Source organism: Cyanistes caeruleus, chromosome Z, assembly GCF_971803275.1.
Source record: "Cyanistes caeruleus chromosome Z, bCyaCae1.hap1.1, whole genome shotgun sequence".
NCBI classification, from domain to species: Eukaryota; Metazoa; Chordata; class Aves; order Passeriformes; family Paridae; genus Cyanistes; species Cyanistes caeruleus.
The window spans coordinates 6,057,946-6,079,802 of NC_141732.1; the positions used below are offsets into that span (position 1 = coordinate 6,057,946).

The window sequence follows — 21,857 nt, forward strand, 5'->3', positions numbered from 1 at the left end:
TGAAGGCCGCTAAATCGTTGAGGCTCGCATAATAATTAATAGCCTAGCAGAGATTCCTGGAATGCCAGGACAAGATAAGCCTTAAAGGGAAAACAGTGAGAAAAGGTCAGCAGAGTAAGACTGAAGAAGACTTGGAGCCTTCATCCCACGACCACCAGAGAGCAGAAAACGACCCCCTAGTAACTAGAGACGCATGCGCAGAGATGCCGGAGAAAGGACACGTAACCCGGAAGTCGAGACAAATAAAAGGAGAAACACGGAAGCGAGAAGCGCGGCAGTTCCGTGGACCGGGAATTCTCCTGCTCCCCTGTCGCCCAGCGCTGATCTATTGCTTATTGCGTGCTTGCTGTAATTAATAAAATTTTTCTCTGATTGAACCATATCGCTCTTTTGAGTGAAATCATAACAGGAGGGACTCAGAATCCCATTGCTATCAAAGTGGATGATTTGTCTTTAGTCGAGCTGGTTGTAGAAATAGAGCAGAATAGAAGTAAGGTTATAAATGATAGGTAGCTGCCTGTCCCTAACACTACTATCTGTGCACAGAGCCCAGAACAAACAGCAGACTCTTCTCTGGCTCCCTCTGCTCCTGGAGAAGAGGCCAAAGAGGAGCAAAATGACCACGAGCCTCCAGCACTGGTCGCACCCCAGCCTGAACATTCGGAGACTGTAAGTGCCACTTCTGGCTGGTGTTGTCTTTAGTGCAAGGCACAGCTGCAAGTTCCTGAGCAGCCAGCACTTGCTGTTGGTAGCTGAGGCTGCTGAGTGCTGGAGTCCTGCCAGCACCTAGCAAGTCACCCCAGGCAATGACAGCTGAAAAATGACTTTTGATCTGTCTTGTTTAGGCCCCCAATTGCTGGGATTCTGAGGGGGGCCAGCCTGAAGCATGAAGGTTCCCTGTGCCCAGAGGAGGGAGCATTTCAAAGACACTCTGCTCAGCCATGTCACATTCTGGAGAGGACACTATGGTCTGGAGAGTCCTGTGCCCTACAGACTGGCCAAGTAGCTGCAGGCACAAAAGATGTGGCTCTGACCACACAAGTGCTTTGGGGTGGTTTGTCTCCATGGCCTTCTTGGGTGTGCTTACCTGGGAGTATTTCAGAGACACACTGGGGATGTGAAATTTCTGGGGAAAAAAAAAATCAGGGATTTTGGTGCCTTTGTTGCCAGGTTGTTGTTTTGCCTCTTCAGGCAGAGCAATCAGTAGCAGAGCTGACAGGTGCTCTGAGCCCACGTCTCTTCTGGCTTTTGATAAGCTGCTAAGAGATGATTTTGTGGTCCATGAATCCATGTGGGGCCACTCTTCTCTTGTGTGGCAAAAGACACAAACTGCACAGTTCTGAACCCTTCTTCTGAGGCAAAACCAGAGACTCCATATGTCTGTTGAGACTTTTCTTTCTGAAGTCTGCAGCTTTGAAAACTCCCCTGGAGCCTGGAGGCTGGGATAAGGCCGCAAGTCCTTGAGTGCTGTCTTGTGTTGCTAAGAACAGGAAAGACATCTCCAAATTCTGGATGGTGTCTTGAAAGTCAAATGTGCAACTTGGTGCCTGAGCAGCTGCCTGGGACAAAGCACCCAGGGGTGTCGCTCAACAGCAGCTGAACATGAGCCAGCTTGGGCCCAGGTGGCCAAGACGGCCTGGGGCATGCTGGCCAAGTGTCAGCAAGAGTGGGGCAGCAGGAGCAGGGCACTGAGCGTCCCCCTGTGCTGGGCAGCGCCGTGGTGCTTCAAGTCTGCTTCAAGCAGACTTCCATCAATCCCTACATGACAGTGCTCACCACTTGTGCCTGTTTCCTGCCAAACATCCCCTCCCTGCAGCCAAGAAGATTAGACCCTGGAGTGGGTGACAATTTCATCCTTTGCTTTGTTTATTTGTCTATTGTTTGATAGTAGGAAGAACCCTGTGTAATTTCAGCTTCTGCAGCCATTAAAGGTGCTTTGGCTCAGCCCTTCCTGCCCACTTGCAGCACTGGAAGAGACTCTGTTAGAATTTGAATTTGGAAGATGGCAGTTCTGGAAAATGCAGTATTTTTGCAGGAGAACACATAGTTTGGGGTGGGGATGTTGGGGCAGAAGGAGCTGTTCTGGTGCCAGGCCAGACAGCAGGGCTTGCACATCACTTTCAGGTGAACAGTGCCCATGCCTTTTGGCAGCCCATGGTTGATCAATAGGTGTTGTGTTTGGGAATTGGGCAGGAAATCAATGGCCTTGCATTCCAGCTGGTGCTGAGAGATCAGAGAGGCTGGGAGGGGCTGGGCTTCATTTCTGATTGCAGCCACTTCAGCACCATCAGTGTGCTTGAGTCCAAGAGAAGAACTTGTCTGAGCACAGATGCACAAAGACTGCAGTTCCCAGAGCAGTGCTCTGCGTCTGACAGCAAAGCACCAACACAATCCAGATTCTCCAAGAGTGTGATTTATTGAAGCAACAGGAGAGCAAGTTCAGCACTGCTGCTGATGGGGGCACTGGCTACCGAGTGTTGATGTGTGTAGGGATAGAAAATATAGTAAGAGAGTTTATAATAGTGAGATCTAGCTATCTATCTATCTATCTATCTATCTATCTATCTATCATCTATCTATCTATCTATCTATCTATCTATCCATCTATCCATCTATCCATCTACCTATCATCTATTTGATAGATATCAAATATTCCATTTGAATTTTCCCATCTCTGCTCCAAAGCAGTTGGTGGTATAAAAGTCACCTAAAGGCATCCCTTTGAGGAGAGGAGGAGAGACAGGTTCCATTGACTGATCTGGAGCAGGCAGAGATGATTCCCCCTACAGAGAGGGTTGTTTTTTCCCCTCACAGCTCTTTTCCTCCTCCACTCTCTTCTGCTGTGAAACCTTCTTTTTATGCAACAAATTGCTGCATGTCCTAAGGGAGTGGAACAATCTCAAGCTCTAGGTGGAGTTTGGAGACTTTGGTCATACATGCATTACATGACACATGGTTTCCTTCATTGGCATCCCTCGGGGTGTGTCAATTCATTTGTTGATGGGGCCTTTGGAGGATCTCTGTTAGTGCTGCTCAGAATTCTCAGCTGACAAAAGAGGGAGGATAAACACCTTGGTCCTCTTCCATATACTCAGGTGGCCATAGGGGCTCTCTGACCTCCATCAGAGGATCAAATTGCACACATCCTTATCTCCTGAATGAGCAGGATTTCTAACAAGAGTGTAGATATCAGAAAGGCAGGAACGGTGGTGCAGGCCTGAAGAGAACATGAACTCCACAAGTGTTTCTCACAAGGGATGAAATCACACAGGAAAACACCTGCAGAGCCAGGGTGGAGCTGTGGGACAGGGCTGAGTGTGAGTGACTATGGAAAGACAAAGAGGACAGAGCAGAAGGGGAGGGAGGCCCTCAGCAGACCCTTGAGAAATGGCACACATTTCCTGTCAGCTGCCCAAGAGTCTGTTGGGGACTCAGACCCAGCTGGACCCTGATTGTACTGCCAGTATCACTTTGGAATCTGTGTCTCCCCATGGGCAGAGAACAAGCCAGGAAAGCATCAGCACAGTGCTTTGGGAACGTGTGAGCCCATCAGTGTTTGAGTCTTGGCCCACAAATGTTGTGTGGGGAGTAGAAGGCCATGTTCTCTTGCTTTCTGTGCAGGTTGTTCTGGAGAAAGAGCAGGAGCAGATTGATTTGTCAGAGGGGCAATGCCAGACTGAGGGAGAGCTGTTGCCAGCCCGAGAGCAGGAAGAGCAGCTTGGGCAGCAGGTGGAAGAGGCACTGGAGAATGGCCAGGTTAGCCTGACTCAGCAGGTGACAGAGTGCAGGGCAGGAAGAGGGGCATAAAACACAGCTCTTGGGACTGAGGAGGCCAGGAGTCCTAGAAGCACTGAAAGGACAGAGCCTTGTAATCTGCAGAGATCAGCACTGGGACAGGAGGGTTACAGTGGAAGCAGAGGTGGTTAAGTAGGCAGAAAGAAGCGACTGAATGAGTGTGATTTTGAGGCTGAAAGAGGGAAAAGCTGAGCCTGATGGCAGCTCCCAGTCACTTGTTCTCCATTTGTGTATACAGAATATCAAGGCAGAGCCACAGGCAGAGTTGCCTGAAGCTCAGAGTGCCATTATGGCAGTGAAGAGGAGGCACCAGGAAGACATGAGGAGCACCGAAGAGGAGATAAGGCTCCATGAGCAGAGAGGAGATCAGCAGAATCAGGTGAGTGAAAGAGTAGAAGTCACTCCACTCATCAAGCTGTCTCTCTCGTGTTTTTTAGAGGACATCAAGGAAAATCTTCAGGCAGAGCTGCAGGAAACAGAGGCTAGGATCAACACAAAGGAGAAGAGGCTGGAGGAAGAACTGAAAACTGTCATAGAGAAAATTAATCACCTGATTCAGAAGAAGGATTCTCTACAAAAACAAGTGAGTGAAACAGCAATAGACACTGCAGTCATTGCAGTCTGGTGGTTTCAGCCCCTCTTGCCTTTCCTCTGCAGAGCAGCAGGGAGCTGGGGTGATGCCTCTCAGTGCCATCCTGCTGTAGTGTCTATCCCAGCTGCTTTGAAGGAAACTTCCTGGTGTGCTGAATCCCAACTGCTGCTCTGGACAGTGGCACATGTCGCTTTCCCCTTTTGCCAGCACTCATCTGAGTGCATTCCTGCTGGCCTCTTCCTGCTCTCCTTGTTTCTTCAGGTGTTTTTGCAAGTGAACACAGTCACCCAGATAGATGTTGAACACAAGCCACAAGCTGTCTGTATCCCTTGGGGAATCTGCTCCTCTCCTGCTCGTTCCCTTTCCTCACAGTCAATGAGCCTTGGCAGAAAGGGACAAGCTGTAGTCTCTGACTGCTTTGTTCTGTTTGACTTGAGGTTGGAGTGTTGACATCTCACCTGGCAGCCTGGGAAGGCTTCCAGCAAATGACTGGTCATGAGGAGCCCCTAGGTTGGCGTGAGGCACAGCAACTGTCCCAAGCAGAGATGCTGAAGGTTGAGCATGTCTCAAAGATGGTGGAGGAAAAGTGGACTCATTGTTAGGAGGTACACCATTTGAACAAGGATCTGCAAATGTGTCTGCAGTCTTTGGAGGGGGAAAGGGATCCTTGGGAGGAAATGGAATGGTCATTGTTGCAGTCATCCTTCAGAAAATCCATGAAAATGGAATATGAAACTGGCTATGAACTCAATTAAAACCAACTTCTGGTTTTGACCATTTGGTTTTAGAAGTGGGTATCCAAAATAATCCAGTTTATGAGCTTGGCATGTGGCTAAGAGCAACTTCTTACGGGCTTGAATTTGAAAAGGGTACTCGGGGTAATCTCTGCCATTCACTTTTCTGACACCAACTCATTTCTACTCTCAGAGCTACCAAGAAGCCTTGGTTCCCCTCCCTGAGAAGTGGAGCCTGTGCAATTTCTTCATCTCCAGCACTGACACAGATGCTGCTCAGCCACAGGAGGATTTCCCGGAGCTACTGAGTACATCTAGTTTATTTCTTGTCTGAGGGACAGTGAATTGTGTGCACGTGCCAGACTTAGCTGTACCAAATGTTCCTCCTCAGTTTGGTGTCACAGGGACATTTAGGTCTCTCCACAGGAAGTGCTCTGCTTCGAGGCAGGGAGAGAGCACTCTGCATGTTCCTGCTGTCCCTGAGGGCAGCCTGGACTGGTTAAAGTTTACCTGGCTTCCCTTTCTACTGAAGAAAGAAGCAGGAATTGTTGCTGGAGCAGTTGCTTGAGTTCTACCCATTGGCCCAACCCCTGCTCAGATCAGTCTCTAGGAAAACACATCAAGCCCTCTGTGATTCTGCAGCACAACCCATTTAATCTGCTTCTTGCCCATAAGAGCTGCCAGTGTTGAGCCCTCCCATAAAGACCTGGTGGGGCTGAGAAAAGATCCCAGTTGATTCTGTGTGTACTTTCATCTGTTGAGACAAAAAAGGGCATTGATCCACACCTCAGTGTGTCTGATGCCAAAGCCAATCCCGTTGTGTCCTGAATGGGGGCAGCAGCTTGTCAGGGGCTCAGGCTGGCTGTGGCTTGTGGCCATGGCTTGTCAGTGCTCATGCTTGGCCTTTGGCAGCCTTGCTGTGTGCCCTGGCCCTGAGGGCTGCTCTGACTGAAGGGGCTGGAGTCTTCCTTAGCTGGGAGAGTGGCGCTGCCGCCCGGCCGGCCGCTGCAGAGCCGAGCTGGCCCGAGGCAGCAGCCCCTCGTCTGGGCCGGCTTCTGCACGGCACGGCCTGGACTCCCGAGAGGGACAGCATCTCCTCTGGGCAGCTGTGCGTGTCACAGCGGCGCCTGAGCAGCACTGCTGTCCTCGCTGCCCTTGCCCGCTGTGCCCACTTGGGAAGGTGGGGGGGACGTGTGTGGTGCTGAGAGGCCGAGTCCAATGGCAGCCACTGATCCGCACTGTCAGGGTGAAGGGAAGCACTGGGGTTCTTCCCATGCGCCACGGGCAAGGGCGTCTTGGAGCTCAGCCTGCTCATACAGGGTGAGGGTGCTGATGCTGAAAGCCCCCTTGGAATGGGTTACAGCATCAGCTGCTCTGCTTTACAGATGGAAAGCCATTCATTCTGTTGGCAAACTGCTGCAAGTTGGAGAAGATGCCCTCCTCTCCTGGGAATGCATCTCCCTGGGCTTTATTTCCTAACAAGAGAAGTCTTCAAAAGACTGGACAAAACCAGTCTCTCTGCTGGCCATTTGGACTGCAGAACTGCCTGGCTTGTTGCTCTTGCTCTTGTTGTTGTGGTTGCTGCCCAGCTAACCACAAAGGGTTCAGAGTCCCAGACAGTGGGGCTTTCTTATCTCCTGGAAATTGGAATTTCTGCATGAAAGTGAGAATCTTGCATTTTGTTTCCCTCAGGGAGAATGGTGAACATGGAAAATCCCATACGAAAATACATTGAACTGGAAAATCTCGGCAGCGGGTGAGTCCACAGATACTTCTACACAGCCTTGGGCCAGGTGTTTCGCTGGTGGAATATCCATCAAGTGGGAAGTCAGACAAGCTGCAAACATGTTCAGACACCAGGGTTAGTCTGCCCCATCTCTCAGTACTGGCCAGAATTTGTAAGTGAGCTCAGAGGGCATTGCCAAAGACCTCCCCATGCTGCCAACCAAGGTCTTGCCTGCAGCAAGGAACAGAACCTGGTAGATCTCCTTGTCTCTCAAGTGTGGGACACTTCTCAGGGACCTTTTTTTCCAAGAGTTTGCTAAAGGAAATTCTCCGTGCTCAAGGTTAGACCTGCCCAGTTTGGAAACTGATAGCTGAGATGAAGGAATAAGCTGTCTTTTTGAGCTGAGGCAGGAAAGCCCAGCACTTCAGGAACAGGCCCAGTGCACATGCACTGGAGGGGAAAATGTATCATCTGCCTTCTGGCAGACCCCTCCTGCAACCTGCAGCTTTTAGGTATTTACAGCAGAGATCTCCTGTCTGGAGTGGCTTTCACTGCAAGATCTAAATGGCTTCTCCTTTCTTTGCTGCTGTTTTGTTTCTAGGGCTTTTGGAGAGGTTTCTAGAGCACTTGACATTGCCACAGGAGGAGAGGTAAATGTCAACAGCCCCTGCAGACTCTGCTGTTCTCAAGGCCTTTCCCTACGGGTGACATCTGTGCCTGGAGCTTTGGGTAGAGCTGTGCAGCAAAGGCACAAGAAGCACAGACTGGTGCCAGCCTGCAAATTGCACTTGGGACAGTCTTTGTCCTTCTCAGCTGCCAGTAGGAAGGCAAGGAGGGCAGCGGTTCCTTGCAGAGAAGGACGTGCCCACTTGCTCTCATTTGCTAAAACCAAGGTTTAGCATCTCACTGCTCTTTGGGGCTACAGCTTCAGAGTCCTGAATCCTCATTTCTGGCTGACAGCAAATACATCTGAATGTTACTGGTAGCTCATTAGCCACTTGGGAGCTGTACGTAGGGAGAGATCTGCAAGGTGTCCCTAAAAGCCCAAAGGCCTGCCTGTATCCACAGAGTACCAAGGCACAGATTACTTCTTTGGAAGTGCAGGCAGAGCAGCAGAGGGTGTGGTCAGAGCTTTGTGGGTGAGAGTTGATACACCTTTGTTACCAAGTGGACAAGGCAAAGTGTCAGTGGTCAGGTGTCATGTAACTGTCCCCAAGGGAGCAGAGCAATGGGCTGTTGGATTGTCACTTCCTAATTACTCCAATGTCTAATCACAAGGTGCTTTGGCACAGCTTGGCTGTGCCATTCCAGAATCACTCACTCCATGTGAGAAGCTCCATGCCAACTTCCAAAGTTACTCATTTTCAATATCATTTTAGGTGGCCATAAAGAAAATCAATCTTCAAGGACTGAGGAGGAAGCAATTAACTGTTAATGAAATCATGATCATGAAGAGTTATAGGAGTCCCAGTGTTGTGAATTATTTAGACAGGTGAGTGGTCATGGTCTTATCCCATCAATGTTTGTTTCCATACTATAAGCATGAGAGGTTAAGAACCTGCTTTGGCCACTGGCAGAAAATAGAGCTCTTAATTATTGGTTAATTATTATTTCTCTACTTATCTCCAGTGGGTGGGAAGAGACTGCATTTTGTCTGCATTCATCTACCTTGGTAAAGGCAGTTCGAAAATTGTTCAAAAACCTGCATCAGCCCTATCTTAATAATTCAATACCCTGTAAGTTCATTGCGTCTGCATTTTCTTGGGATTGAGTTTTTCAAGTTTCTTTAATGCCGATGATCCATCCTAGAGAGGATTTCCCTTGGATTGTTACCCCTCTTTCCCATTACTGTGCATGCCAGGAAGACTAGGTGCTTATTTCCAGAAATACCATGCGTGGCAGCTTTTTTATCTGGGCTGTTACATACATGCGTTTCTCCTTGAGACAGCACAGACTGCAAACACTGCACAGTCCAGAGGCAATTTTCCTTTTAGTCTGTCCTTGTCTCAAATGGACCCAGAAACAAGAAACAAGCAAAAAACAAGTAGTCATGCATGTTCATCTGCATGGCCTTGTTTCCTTCTTCTTTCAGCTACCTTGTGCATGAGGAACTCTGGCTGGTGATGGAGTACATGGACGGAGGCACTCTGACTGATGTCATCAGCAAGACTTACATGTCTGAAGGAGAGATTGCAGTTGTCAGCTGCAGTCACTCTGCCTGGTTTGCAGGGGACAGTCTACAACAGCAGTTGCTGCTGCTGTTGTAAAAGCTGCCATGCCTTTCCTGACAAAGGTCCTGCTCTGCTCCTGTTGCAGCAGCAGGCTCTTCCTCTCAGTGGCACTGTGTTCTGCCATTACTCCCCACTCCCCTGCAAAGGGAATTTTTACAGCTGTTTCCTTGCTTGTGTGATGAAATCACATCACTCATTTTTGCCCCCCTGTTTCTGTTTTCTCTCTCAGTGCCTGCAAGGACTGGATTTTCTTCACTCCAACCATGTGATCCATCGAGATGTGAAGAGCTGCAACATCCTTCTCAGAACGGACGGCTCTGTCAAGCTGGGTCAGTGTATTCTTGGTCAGGTTCAGCCTCCCAGGGATGTGGGGTGTGGGGCTGCTTTCAGTGACTGCCAGCTCCCCAAAAATGGTGCTGCTGGCAGTGCAGGGGCCCCTGCTGTGAGCTGAAGGCACAGTTGTGATGTGCACAGAGATATGACAAGGTACCACAAGCAGTCAAGAGTGGCATTGCTCTGTGTGTGTGTGTGTGTTTGTGTGTGTCCCTTCCAGAGTGAGGGAGCTACAATCTAAACCTTCAGGGCAACAAAAAGTGCTGCTGGAGGAAGTGTAAAAACTGTGGGGATGTTTTAAGTAGCCAGTGCCATATTTCCTTGGATAAACCCCATGGAAACAGAGCAGGGACTGCTGTCCAGGAAATGCAACAGCACATTCTCCAACTTCTACTGGGCAATTCTTTAGGTTGGTTTCCTAATTGACAGGATCCAAATAAAACTAGTATTTTTCTTTCTCCTCAGCTGATTTTGGCCTTTCTGCTCAGCTCACCCCTGAGCAAAGTCATCGTCGCTCGGTGGCCGGGACTCCTTGGTGGATGGCACCTGAAGTGGTGCTGTGTGTACCATATGGCCCCAAAGTGGACATATGGTCTTTTGGAATTGTGGGAATTGAAATGGTGGAACGACAAGTCCCTCATGACAGTAGAAGTTCTCTCTCGGTAAGGAGCAAATACTCTCTGATCCTGCTCTCTTTCTCACCTGTCCCATGCTCTCTGTGCCATTGAACAAAATCCCATTGCCATCTGCTGCAAGTACTTCCAGCGTGGCCCCCTTCTAGAAATGTCCCTGCAGCACATCAGCATCAGCTCTAGTTTTGGTTGCATCAGTGAGGCAACTCAAGCCTTACCCCACACAAACAATCTCCATTCTCAGGCAACGTTTTGCTGTGGGTTATCATTCCAGCTCTTTTGGCTGTGTAGATGGCCCTAATAACAGGAAAAAAGCACCTCAGAACTGGTATTATCTTTCCAGCAATGAAGGAAAGAAACTCAAACCAAACAAAGTTTCTAAAATAGTGGTTTTGAGAGAAGAAGTACACCCCCATTCTTCTCACAGGGAAACTTGCCTGCAACCTGGAGAGGATGGTTTAAAGGCACAGAGTCCCTGCTGCTTCTTGTGCCGTGCTGCTGAAACACTTAGTGACCATATTTGTTCATAAGCCAAGCCACTTTCTCCATATCACCAAGCTGGAGCCTGGTGATGGGAAGAGCCTGCCAAAACCTCCAGTTTGTTTCCTGCCACTTTCTGGGATGGGCCCAGCGTTTATGCATTGACTTGAGTATCCAACGAGCAGAGGCTTAGCAAAGGGATGACACTTCTCTTTCTTCAGATTTCACCAGGAATGTTTTCCTATTTCCACATAAGGGAACCTGAAATTTTCAGACTGCAGAGAGACAAAGCTGCAGGCGGCTCCTGTGTGCCCAAAAAGGCATTTTTATCTCAATACATTTGTGGAGGCATCTTAATGTATCTGTGTTGAATAGGGGATCCCAAATGTTTGTTTCCTTCCCTGAAGAGCACCTGGGGGATTTCCTTTCTTGTCTTCCAATTACCATTGTTTTCAACAACAGGACAAAAAGCTTGATGAGTTTTGTTTTATGGCAGCTGTGCTTAAGGGACAAACAAGCACTGCAGAGATGCCTTTTATGTAATAATCCTTGGAAAGAGTAGAGTTAGTTAGAATAGCAAAATCCCTCTTCCAAGAGGCCTGTCAAGCTGGTGTGAATCCTCAGAGAAGGAAACATGCATTTGCATGTCTTTATTTTCCCACTAACTAGATCAGTCCATGAAATCAGCTGCAAAAGCCAGACCTGCAGGATGTTGGAAAAGCTGGGGCTGCTTTGGGGCTTGTGTTTTTTGATGATACAGGGAAGTCATCTCTGCCTCTCTGCCAGGGCAAAATCTGCCACTGCAGAGTGGAGCTGAAACAATGGGCTCAGGGAGAGCAGTTGCAGATGGGAAAGGAGCAGGTGGAGCCTCTTGTTTCCTTTTGCTCCAGGTTCAACTCCTGATAGCCAAAGGAGGGACCCCACAGCTGCGGCAGCCCAAACTCCTCTCAGCTTTGCTGCGTGACTTCCTGAGCTGCTGCCTGCAGACAGACGAGGCACAGCGCTGGTCTGCTGAGGAGCTCCTGCAGGTAAAATGCCAAGGGGCTGCAGGTGAAACAGTGGCTGAGGCATGGTGGCTCCTTCTCCACTGAATTCCAGGGCATCAGATGTGCCCCCCTCCTCATCCCTTCCAATCTTGGTGCTGTTCAAGTGAGAATGGTGAGGAATCCTAGACTGGGCAGGGCTGGCAGGGACCTGTAAAGCTCATGTGGTCCGAGTGCCCTGCAGAGAGCAGGGACATCCTTAAAGAGAACAGGATACTCAGACCTGAGCTGTTTCCAGGGGTGGGAACCTACCAGCTCTTGGGCCAACCTATGCCACTGCTGCCCCATGCTACTTAGACCTCCTCTGACTCAATCACCCTTGCATTTAAAAAATACTCCCCTGCTTTGAAGCTCTTAGCTTGGAAAATCATGCTTTCTTCTTGTTTTCTTTTCCTTTCTGCAGCATCAATTTGTAACATCGGCCAAGCCTGGCTCCAGCCTGGTGCCACTCATCCTTTCAGTGAAGCATTGGAAGGAGAGAACGATAATGTTCTAATCCATTTAGAACAGTTTTTGCCATGGCAGCTTAAAGTAGAATTGTAGAATAGGAATTTAGAGAAGGATTGTGGAGTAGGAATGTAGAATAGGAATGTAGAGTAGGAATGTAGAGTAGTATTGTAGAGTAGTAATGAAGACTAGGATTTTAGAGTAGGATTTTAAATCAATAAATATTCTCTAACCTCAACTCTTTTGGATGATTCCCTCCCTTCTGACCCTTTGAGAAAGCTCAATGTTTCCTTCTGAACTGCCAGTTTTTCCTTAGAGGTGAAAAGTGACATTGATGGCTTCTTTGGTATGGCTTGTAAGTGGGGAAAGCTCTTCTTCATGCATCTGCTCCAGATCACACTGCCTTTGGAATATGGCCCAGTGGCCAAGTTTTGCCCAGCTGTGGCATTTCCAGTTGAGGCAGAAACAGCAATGGCATTTGCAGGAAAAACCAAAGGAGGAGTGGTGCAACGCAAACATCCCATGCAGATGCAGGCTGTGCAGATGTGACTTGAGAGTATTTGGGTTCCTGACACTTAGATTTGTGTCTCAAATGCAATCTCTTTGGCTGGAGGAGAGTCTTGCTCAAGTGAGAAAGCAGAAAGATCAGTGAGGGTGCTCTGCAAGGTCTCCTCTGGTACAGAGCTGTCAGCGACTGGGAGGTGAGAGCGGGCCCGACCTTGGCCAGGCTGGAGCCCCAGCAGAGCCCTGGCAGAGCCTGGAGCAGCCTGAGCCTCGGCAGAGACAGGCTGGAAGGAGGCCCTTGGAGCGGCAAGAAGCAGCAGCCCGGCCCTGGGTGCCTCTTGCTGGGAGAGGGCAAATCCTCCACTCTCAGAGCCAAGCTGGCAGCTGGCTGCTCCTGAGGGGAAGCGTAGCCGTGCTGGGCACAGCACACACTGGTGCCATTGGCCATCTGGAGTCTGCACAGGAGGAGAGAAAGGCAAACAGCAGCTGAGGGCTGGTGCCCTGGCTGACCATTGCTGCTCTTCTGCCGGCTGCCCTGGAACTGCTGGCAATGGTCAGCAGTGTGTGCAGCACTCTGGCACAGGGGGAGGGAGCCGGGCTGCTCTGCAGGCTCCAGCACAGGGCAGTGTCCTTCAGGCATGGCATTTCTGCCACGGGAAGCGAGGCCAGCGTGAGGCAGTGACAGCAAGTCAGGTCAGATGTGCAGGAGCCAATGCCTCACACAGCTCTGGGACAAAGTGCCTGCAGTCCTGGAGCTCTGCACTGAGCCACAGCAAAGGTGTGAAATGCAGTGTGTTTTGCAGAAATATTCAGGGCACGAGGCCAGCCTGCTTTGTGCTCTCTGGAGCACAGCAAGCACTGTGCAATGCAGCTGGGAGCTGCTGGGAGAGAGAGAGAGTGAGGATGTGCCTGAGGCTTCTCCTTCAGTAGTGATTTGGAAGGGAGCAGAAGGGTCTCAGTAGGCAATTTGTGTTTTCTTCCTTCATTTCTGAATGAAAGACACAATGTGGCTTCATGCAGCAAGAGCACTTGCAGAACTTCTTGACTATAAGCTTGTGTTTGATTCCCAGAAAAGGAAGGAGAGGTGTTGGGAAAATGTTGACGTGTAAACAATAGGGCTTAATCTTGTGAATTCTGTTAATTTTAACAAACAGTGCTGAGGCCTGTATTCCTCCACTGCAGTGATTAATGTGTGCAAGTGACTATCTTAGCCTTGAGAATAAAGAGAGTGGTCCTGTTAAGAAGGTAGCTGGGAGGCATTCAAGAGAACAAAGTGGTTTTAGGAGTCTCTTGACATCCAGAGGAGAAGATGAGGAATGGGTGTTTCCAAAAGACTGTGTCAGGGACCCGAGTCAGGTTTGAGGCCCTGCCATATTTGATCCATGTTTGAGCAGGTCAACAAGACAATGAAGAAAACTGTATCATTTAAAGGGTGGGAACTTGACCCTTGCAAGAGAAACAATAGATAGGTCAATGGGTGGGCAGTTAACTTTTGAAAGAGGAACAGTGCATAATGGAGGCATTGTTGGCATGGAGTCGGCATTCTGAGCCATTGTGGTCTCATCTCACGTGCCGGCCATGTGGGAGCTGATGCTGTCACTGGGAAAATTCCACTCCTGAGCAGGAGATATAAGGCCTGGCTCTGGCTTGGAGGGGTGAGAAGGATGAGATGCAGACGGATTTGATGCTGGGGATGTCCTGAAATTGCACTGCCTACCTGCCCCTCCCACCGAGTACCATGCTTCATCTCCTCCTGTTCAACAGGTTTCTGGGAATCCAGGGGTTGGTATGTATTATTTTCTACTGCAACTAATAGAATAAATGTGCTTTGCAACCCCAGTTGTGTCTTGACTTCTTTTCTACATGGGTCTCCTTCTGAAGCTATGACAATGACTACCAGAGAGACTCAGGTCAACCCTACTCTCATGTCAATAAATTCTGAGAGGTGATTTAAATATGTCAAATAATCCAGGGAAAGGTTTAGTCTGTGAGTTTCAGCAAAGTATTGAATATGGCTTTGTTCTAAAAATACAAACTAGTAGGTGAGCTTGCTGGGAGTGCACCTTTTCAGGAAGGGATTCCCCACACACCCAGCACTGGAATAAAGTAATGCCTTCTTTCTAATCCTCAGCTGGCCGTGGGGATCAGGCCCTGCTTGGTAGGAAATCACTCTAATTTTTCTCTTGAAGCATTGAGAAATGTATGTTGAGGATTGATTTTAAGCACAAGGACTTCATATGCACAGAGGTTAAGTGTGTTACAGGACAGTGGCATGACTGGCATCTGTTCCCCCTTCTAATTTCCTTTTTGCTTATTTTATTCTTTCCCATGGATATTTTTGGCTGCTAAACTGAATCTGTTGAAAACAGGTTTTGTAAACAGGTTTTGTAAATCTGTGTATAAGAGAAGCATAGGAGTACAGTAGCAGTAGAGCAGGGAAGCTGAGAAGCCAGGTCATAAATTCTTCATATCCTTCAGGATGCAAACATTTTCTGCAGCATTTGTTAGTTCACAATAGAAAGGGTAGGATTAAGAAGCAATGGAGTTACTGTTAATTTATGACATCAGAGAAAGCCTGTAGTTCTGTCACAACACTATGAGTAGATCTTTTCATTCCAGAGGAATGCCTATGCATCACTATGTTCTTTAGTGTCTCCAAATATCTAAAGAATGACATCATTTTCCCTCCTATTAAGTAGGAGAAGAAAGCCTGCTGCAACAATCTGCAGAACACCTTTGTTAGTGTGCTCATATTGTATTTTTCCCCATCAGGAATAAAGAGAGGGAAATAGAGCATGTCTCTACGGTACTGATGGCCAGGGAAGAAAGGCAGAGGGGTCAACAGCCTTTCATGGGCTTTGAGCAAAAAACCTCACTAGCAGAAGTGACATTTTTGGGAAAAATCTGTCTGGTAATCATAATCATTGTCCCCACAATACCTGGCAACAAAAATCTTCAATGTGCTGCTCATGGAGGAGGTGATGACCCTCCCAGATTTGCTAGTGCTGCCAGGGATATTGACTTTTGTGGTGGGACTTTGAGCTCAAACCTCCCCAGCGGGGACTCAGTTCAATTTTAGTTATCATTGTGTGCTCATAAGCTACACCCCAGGAGACAAACCTAGCTGTGGATGCTTTCTGAGACATAAGAGAAAACCCCAGAATTTTATGACTGGCATGATCCTTGCAGATGCTATTTAGCATTTTCTTGACCAAAAGAACTTGTCATGCTGCTGCCCTGGGTGTACACTGTATGTGCTAATGCCAAAATGAACCCAGCCTTTACCTGAGCATAGGTGCTCTTTTAGAAGCAAAATCTAATGAAGGAACTCAATCCCTCATGATCACTCTTGTACTTTCAATTCTGCTTTTTCATCTGCCTTTGTAATTTGGTATGTAACTGGAGACTGTGGCATTTCTGCCACATCAAATGTACCTGGAAACTGCACTTGGGAGAAAAAGGTGGGAAAACAAATTGCTGGAGATGAATTTTTTTTTCTTTTAGTAAGGTATCAAAATTGTTATATTTTTCAATATAGTTTTATAGCTAAATTGTTCTTTTCAAATTCCATTCTAAAGTCATAGACATTTTTATTATTTTTTTGGTGATACTTTTCAGTGTAAGAGGTACTTTGGGGTGTGGACGGTCTGGGGCACGGCAGAGACATCTATAGTTGAGTTAGATGTTAGTAGTTTATTTCAGGGCGTGGGCGATAGAGCCCTGCTAGGAGCCAGCAGATGAAGCTCAAAGCAGGCTCAAAGGGAACAAGACAAAAGGGGGCAAAAGATGAATACATGATTTCAAGATTTAAGATGGCTAAGAAAGAGAGTAAGAGAACAGAAGTGAGAGAGGTGGGAAAAGAGAAGCAAGAGAGTAGCAAGAGCAGAGAAAGAGAGCAGCAAGAGAGGCAAGAGAGACAAGAGAGTAGCAAGAGAGGCAAGAGAACGAGCTCTCCTTTACAATTACTTCTATAACCTCTACATTTGAATATTCTATTCCTTTACTAACCAATCTTTGAAAGTATACTAATACAGTAACATTTGTGTGCGACCTATAGAAATCGCTGCTTTTGCATATTTTTAGTTATCTCAGGGGTACTTTGGACTTTTCCTTATGAGGTTGGGGAGAGGGGTCTCAGCTTAGTTTTACTGGGGGAAAGAATGTGTTCTGGCATAGCAGACTGGTTTCTTTGAATTATTCAAACCGTGCTTTCATTTGTATTTCTTCCTTAGCCTTTGTTGCTAAGGAGTCATATTTATAATTCCTTTCTGATTCAAACTTTCCAACATTTCAGAACTTGAGAAGGTGTTTCCTTCCTTATTTTTGTATACATACATACAAAATAAAAAACAATTTATGACTCAGCTGACTGCTGCAGACTCAAAATTTGATGGTTAGTTTTAGAATGATTGATTTCTTAAAAAAACTTGGCATCTGCAGATCCTAAAGTTCTTTAGAAGATGAATATAATTATCTATGTTTTGCATATAGGGAGTCTATAATATAGAGCATTACATTGCTTTTTCAAGATGATGAAAGAAAACTGAAATTATTAAACAAAAATTAGTAGGGAATAATATTGATGGAACTTACATGTGAAAAAAGTAGTTTTTATCATTCTATAGTTATCAAAAATTAAAGCAAAACTTAAATTACTGGATAGATGTGAATAAAATGAATATTTCTGAAGCTCAAACTCATAGAAAAATTTGTGCCTACAGCTAAACGATGGCTTGTCTAGACATTTGATAACATCCTTGTGTGTTTCTACCAGAAGACAGCTCAAGTATCAAAAGTGGGGATTAAGTGCTTCACCATGACGTGCTGTGCAAAAGTGACACAAAAGGTCTGTGAATGTCAGTCTAAGCTGCCTGTAGTCCTGCATTTTCAAGATTTTAGAAGCTTCCCCAGTTTCTTTACTAGGAGTTAGTCTGTTGCCAATGATTTCTGTATTTACAACACATAAGAAAGTACTGGTTTTCATTTTCTTGAAATGTTTTATAGGTATTAAGAATAGGCTTTGTGGAAAACATGATATCCAAACCAGAGCAATATTTGGGCAGTATGCATTTTAGACAGTGATAGGCACAGGTTTTATACAGAGAATTCAGGCAGTATAGAGATACTTATTATTTCTTCAGAGATTTATGCTTACTACTCTTCTGACAATAAACCATGTTTCCATTTTACTCGGCATCCCCATCATGCTGCCAGTATCAGGTGCAGATGTGCTGTACTTGCAGACATAGACTATCTGATAAATTTTAATTCTTAGAAAGAAATCTGGCTAGAAATTTTATTCTCATTCTCTGTACTAGTTTAGATTTGTCAATGTTCATTTCCCAGCCTATGCACCAAATAATGGGGTGCGTTTTAGCTCTAGCTAAAAGCCACCAGAGTACTTACTCATTTCTTGCTGTGAGATATAGATTAGAAGAAGGGCAAAAGAGGCTTAAAACTTACAAGGAATAAAGGAAGTTGATTAAGAGGACTACAAAAATAAGAAACCAGAATGAAACCTCCAGAAAGTTTCCCCCCACAACCCCGCAATCTTTCTTTTCCCACCTGACAACATAGAGACAAAACTTGGGATGTTAAAGCACTACCAACTAGACAGTACTTGTCTTTTCATCAGTCTCTGTAGGGAGAGAAGGAGATTTTTCTTGTCATTCCATGGAGAGTTCTCTACAAGAAAACAGTTTTCTCATGGCTTTTTATTTCCAGGACAGGCAGCTTCCCAGGAAAAAACTCGGCCATCCTGCCTTCCTCCCATTTTCACACCACTCAGACAGAGGTGTGTTCATGGGCCATCAACTCAAGGGGTATTTTTGAAGGATGAGTTATTCAAAGGCAAAGGTTCTCTTCATCTGTCTCTGTGATCATCCCTGAGAGCAGAGGTTTTGCTCTTTCCCTGGGGGCCAAGGGTCTTTCTCAGCTCTCTCTCTCTGTTCAAGCATCTCATGGGATCACAGTTACTCCACTGTCTGCTCTGCTTCGTCAACGGATACCTTTGCTCAGATTTACACTTTGAATACTTCATTCTCCCCAGTACTCTTTCATGAAAGAAAGGAGTTATTTTCAGAACATTATTGTCCATCTCCATGGCCCCACCAAAAGAATATTTCAGCTGATAAGAGCATCTCCTCATTCTCCTTCCATCTGACGCTTGAATTTCTTTTACTGACCATGATGCTTTATGGTTTCTCTCTCTCTGTCGATTACTCTGACTTTTCTCTCACTAGAGAGGCAATTAAAGTCTGCAGATCTCATCTGTGCAGTGAAAGAGTTAAATTTTGCCCAGGCCACGGCTAGGTATTCATGGTGTCAGATTTCAGCTGGGCAGCTGGGCAGCCCCTGGAAGGATGGTTTTCAGCCTGGAGCCGTCTGTGCGGGCCAAGGGGGGCGAGATGTCAGCAGCCGTGGCCCGGCCCAGCCTGGGGCCAGGGGTCCCCCTGGAAATGGCTTCAGCCACCCCGCTGGAATGGGAGCTGGAGGGTTTCCCAGGAGGGGCCAGAGCAGAGCTTGGCCTGGCCTGGGCGAGGGGGTCCCGCACTCTCCATCCCACGCCCGGGTGCTGCTGGAGTCTGGCCCAGCCTCCCCCAGGCCGCACAGGCCGCGGGGGAACCGGGCCAGCCGCACCAGAGCTCCGATACCTTTCAAGGCTGCAAACAAAGAGACAAGAAGTTGCCGGGCTTGGCTTTCAAAGGTGGTATTCACAAAGGTGAACATAGTTTTCAGTGCTGCAAAAAGCTGTCAATCTCAGAAGTGGCCAGCTGTTGGCCTGGTCTCAAGTAGAGAAGAAACTCCCAGCAGCCTCGCTCAGAGAAATCCTGTCCATGGATGTTTTCCACTTTTTTCCTAAATGCCAAACTACCACATTCTCTAAGGTGTTCTTCTGTAGAAATGTATGTATTTTAAAATTATTTTTAAAGCAGCTACTTTTAGTATTTAGAAATATGACTGAAAGTAGATAATGATGCTTTGTGAGTTGCTATTCTTAGCTGGTTTTAGTGGAGGCTGTAATGTATCTATCACAGATATTAGATTAATAATAAGAAGAATTAGGTATTTATAACTGTGTAAGGCATAAAGGAAAAACTGCTATGATATAAACCCCCCACCTTATATCGCGGTAGAAATTAAAAATCAGAAACCAATTTGTAAAATAAAGTTATTTAAGGAAGTGGTTTTGAACAAATGAAATGTTTCTGGAATGCTTCCACTGGTTCCAACACCTCCCAGACTGCCCTGGCACTGGCAGCATTGGGATCAAAGAAAGAGGTCAGTGGTGAATTTGTATGTGCCTGGACAGTACCTAGAGCATTTGAAATGATATCTTCAGGCTTAAGTTGAAGTAGATGCAATTCCTGAGTCCTTCATTCGAGATAACTCTCTTATTTTAGAAAATAATGCTTTGAAAAACAGGTTACACCCCTCATTCTTGCAGTCCTAGATAGGTGTGTCCTTTTCCCAGAGTAGCACTAAGCTTTATAGAGACTGAGAAAAAAAGTTTTCAGCACTAGTAAAGTTTTCCACATGAAAGTCGGAAAACCTTGGTTATTGTCCTTAGGCCATGGTGTATTGGTTTTGAAAAAAAACCCACTAGAAAATAGGAAACAGAAAGTTAGAAAAATTGAGAAAAGTTCAAAAAATTAGGAAGTCAGAAAAGAAAATAGAAAGTTAGAATAAAGAATAACTATTTAAATAGGCATGTTCTGAAACATTTGTATGTTTTTCTTCTAGTGTACCTTGACTAAATGATGTATTTTTTAAATTGAATATGTAAAATTTTGATAAAAAGAAATAAAAAAAAACCCCACTTCTCTAATCAGTCTTGCGTGATTACTTATGGATATATATATTAGCATACTTGTTTGTTACACTGGAGATACTTTTTGTAGCTTCTTAGAATCATAGAACCATACTGCCTTGGGTAGTATGCTTCTACTTTGTTCCCCTTGCAGAGTTAGATCCAAGCTACACCAAATGCCCTGAGCTCATACAATCATTTTTAACAGGTATATAAAGCAGCTTTCCAGCAACTATCATTTACTGAATTGGTGTCATTCTAATTGTAAAATTCAGAAGGTCTTTTTCCATATAAGACTGTCGCATTTTTTATTTCTTCCTGTTTGGAATAGAGCGTTTTTTTATTTCTCCTTTGGTTTTTAGGGATGTGGGCAGAAATGACAGCCAGAAACACACAGGTCTAAGGAGTATGTGGACATTACACATGCTAAAGGCAGTTGACAGCAAGAGTGAAATGTGACCCAGAATAAGGAATAAGGAATAAAGAATAAAGAATAAAGAATAAAGAATAAAGAATAAAGAATAAAGAATAAGGCCTGTAAAACCTCTGTCTCAGCCCACACTCTCAACAGCAGCACTCTTGCATACTCCATCCACCAGCAGCAGTCCCCAAGTGCCCAAGGGAAGGCACCCCAGCAGAATTCACCCCGTGCTCCCCATGTCACCGTTCCTTGTGCTGCTGCACTGACGAGCTGTAGGAGCAGCCCCTGGCCCTGACAAAGCAAGACCCAAGTCTCAGGGTTTATAGAGGTGACATTTTCTTGAACTGCACTTGAACAGAAGGGCAACAATCAGGCGTTCAATCACCAAACACCCCAAGATGTCTCACATACAGGAGGCTTAACATCGTCAGCATGCAGACAATTGAGGAATTGGTGAAATAGTCTCCAAGAAAGAAAGGGGCATTCACAGCCCCTTTGAATTTTCCCAGATATTGTCCTCCCTCAGTCAATTTCATATCCTTCCCCAAAAGAAGGTTATGGCATTGCTGGCCACACCTCTACCCTTTCAGCTGAAGAAATTAATGGCAGGAGACTTAGGCAAAAGACAAGACTTCAAAGTCCCTTTAGGTCTGTGCAGGAATCAATATCTGTGTGTCTCTAGAAAGACTGGTTGTGACCTATTATGTTGGAAAAAACTACAAAACAGACAGAGTATTCATAGGGATACATTAAACTAATTTCTCTTTAAAACCCCATGAAGAGCCCTGCCTCCAACACTTCTCCTTGTGTTTTATAGAACACTTGCAAAAGATCTGGATATTCCTTGGCTCACTGACAAGATGAGGCCATGATCTCCAAGCAGTCCTGGCAGCTGCTTCAGCTGACAGCTTAGAGCAGCCCATAACACATTCCTCTGTAACCCTCCCAAACAAGCTGACTGGGGGAGGGGGTTGTCCAAACTCCTACTCTTTGGACCACTTAAGGCAAAGAGTGTGCATTAAGGAGAAGGGTTGGAAAACACCCCTATATGTATCATAAAGAATTTCCATTTCCTCTAATATTTTCTTAAAATGTGGGCAACCTCATAG

General features: G+C 46.3%; 1 protein-coding gene across 1 annotated transcript; it reads left to right on the forward strand.

Moving 5' to 3' along the window:
* The first annotated feature begins 203 nt into the window (after positions 1-203).
* Positions 204-12,062, forward strand: LOC111942364 (serine/threonine-protein kinase PAK 2-like). The gene is given in 14 exon segments (XM_086868268.1): positions 204-221; positions 547-669; positions 3,622-3,756; positions 4,034-4,378; positions 4,825-5,072; positions 5,299-5,429; positions 6,814-6,877; positions 7,449-7,497; positions 8,227-8,339; positions 8,940-9,063; positions 9,308-9,407; positions 9,877-10,073; positions 11,414-11,551; positions 11,970-12,062. Coding segments are annotated over 14 exon segments (1,878 nt in total).
* Positions 12,063-21,857: the final 9,795 nt, after the last annotated feature.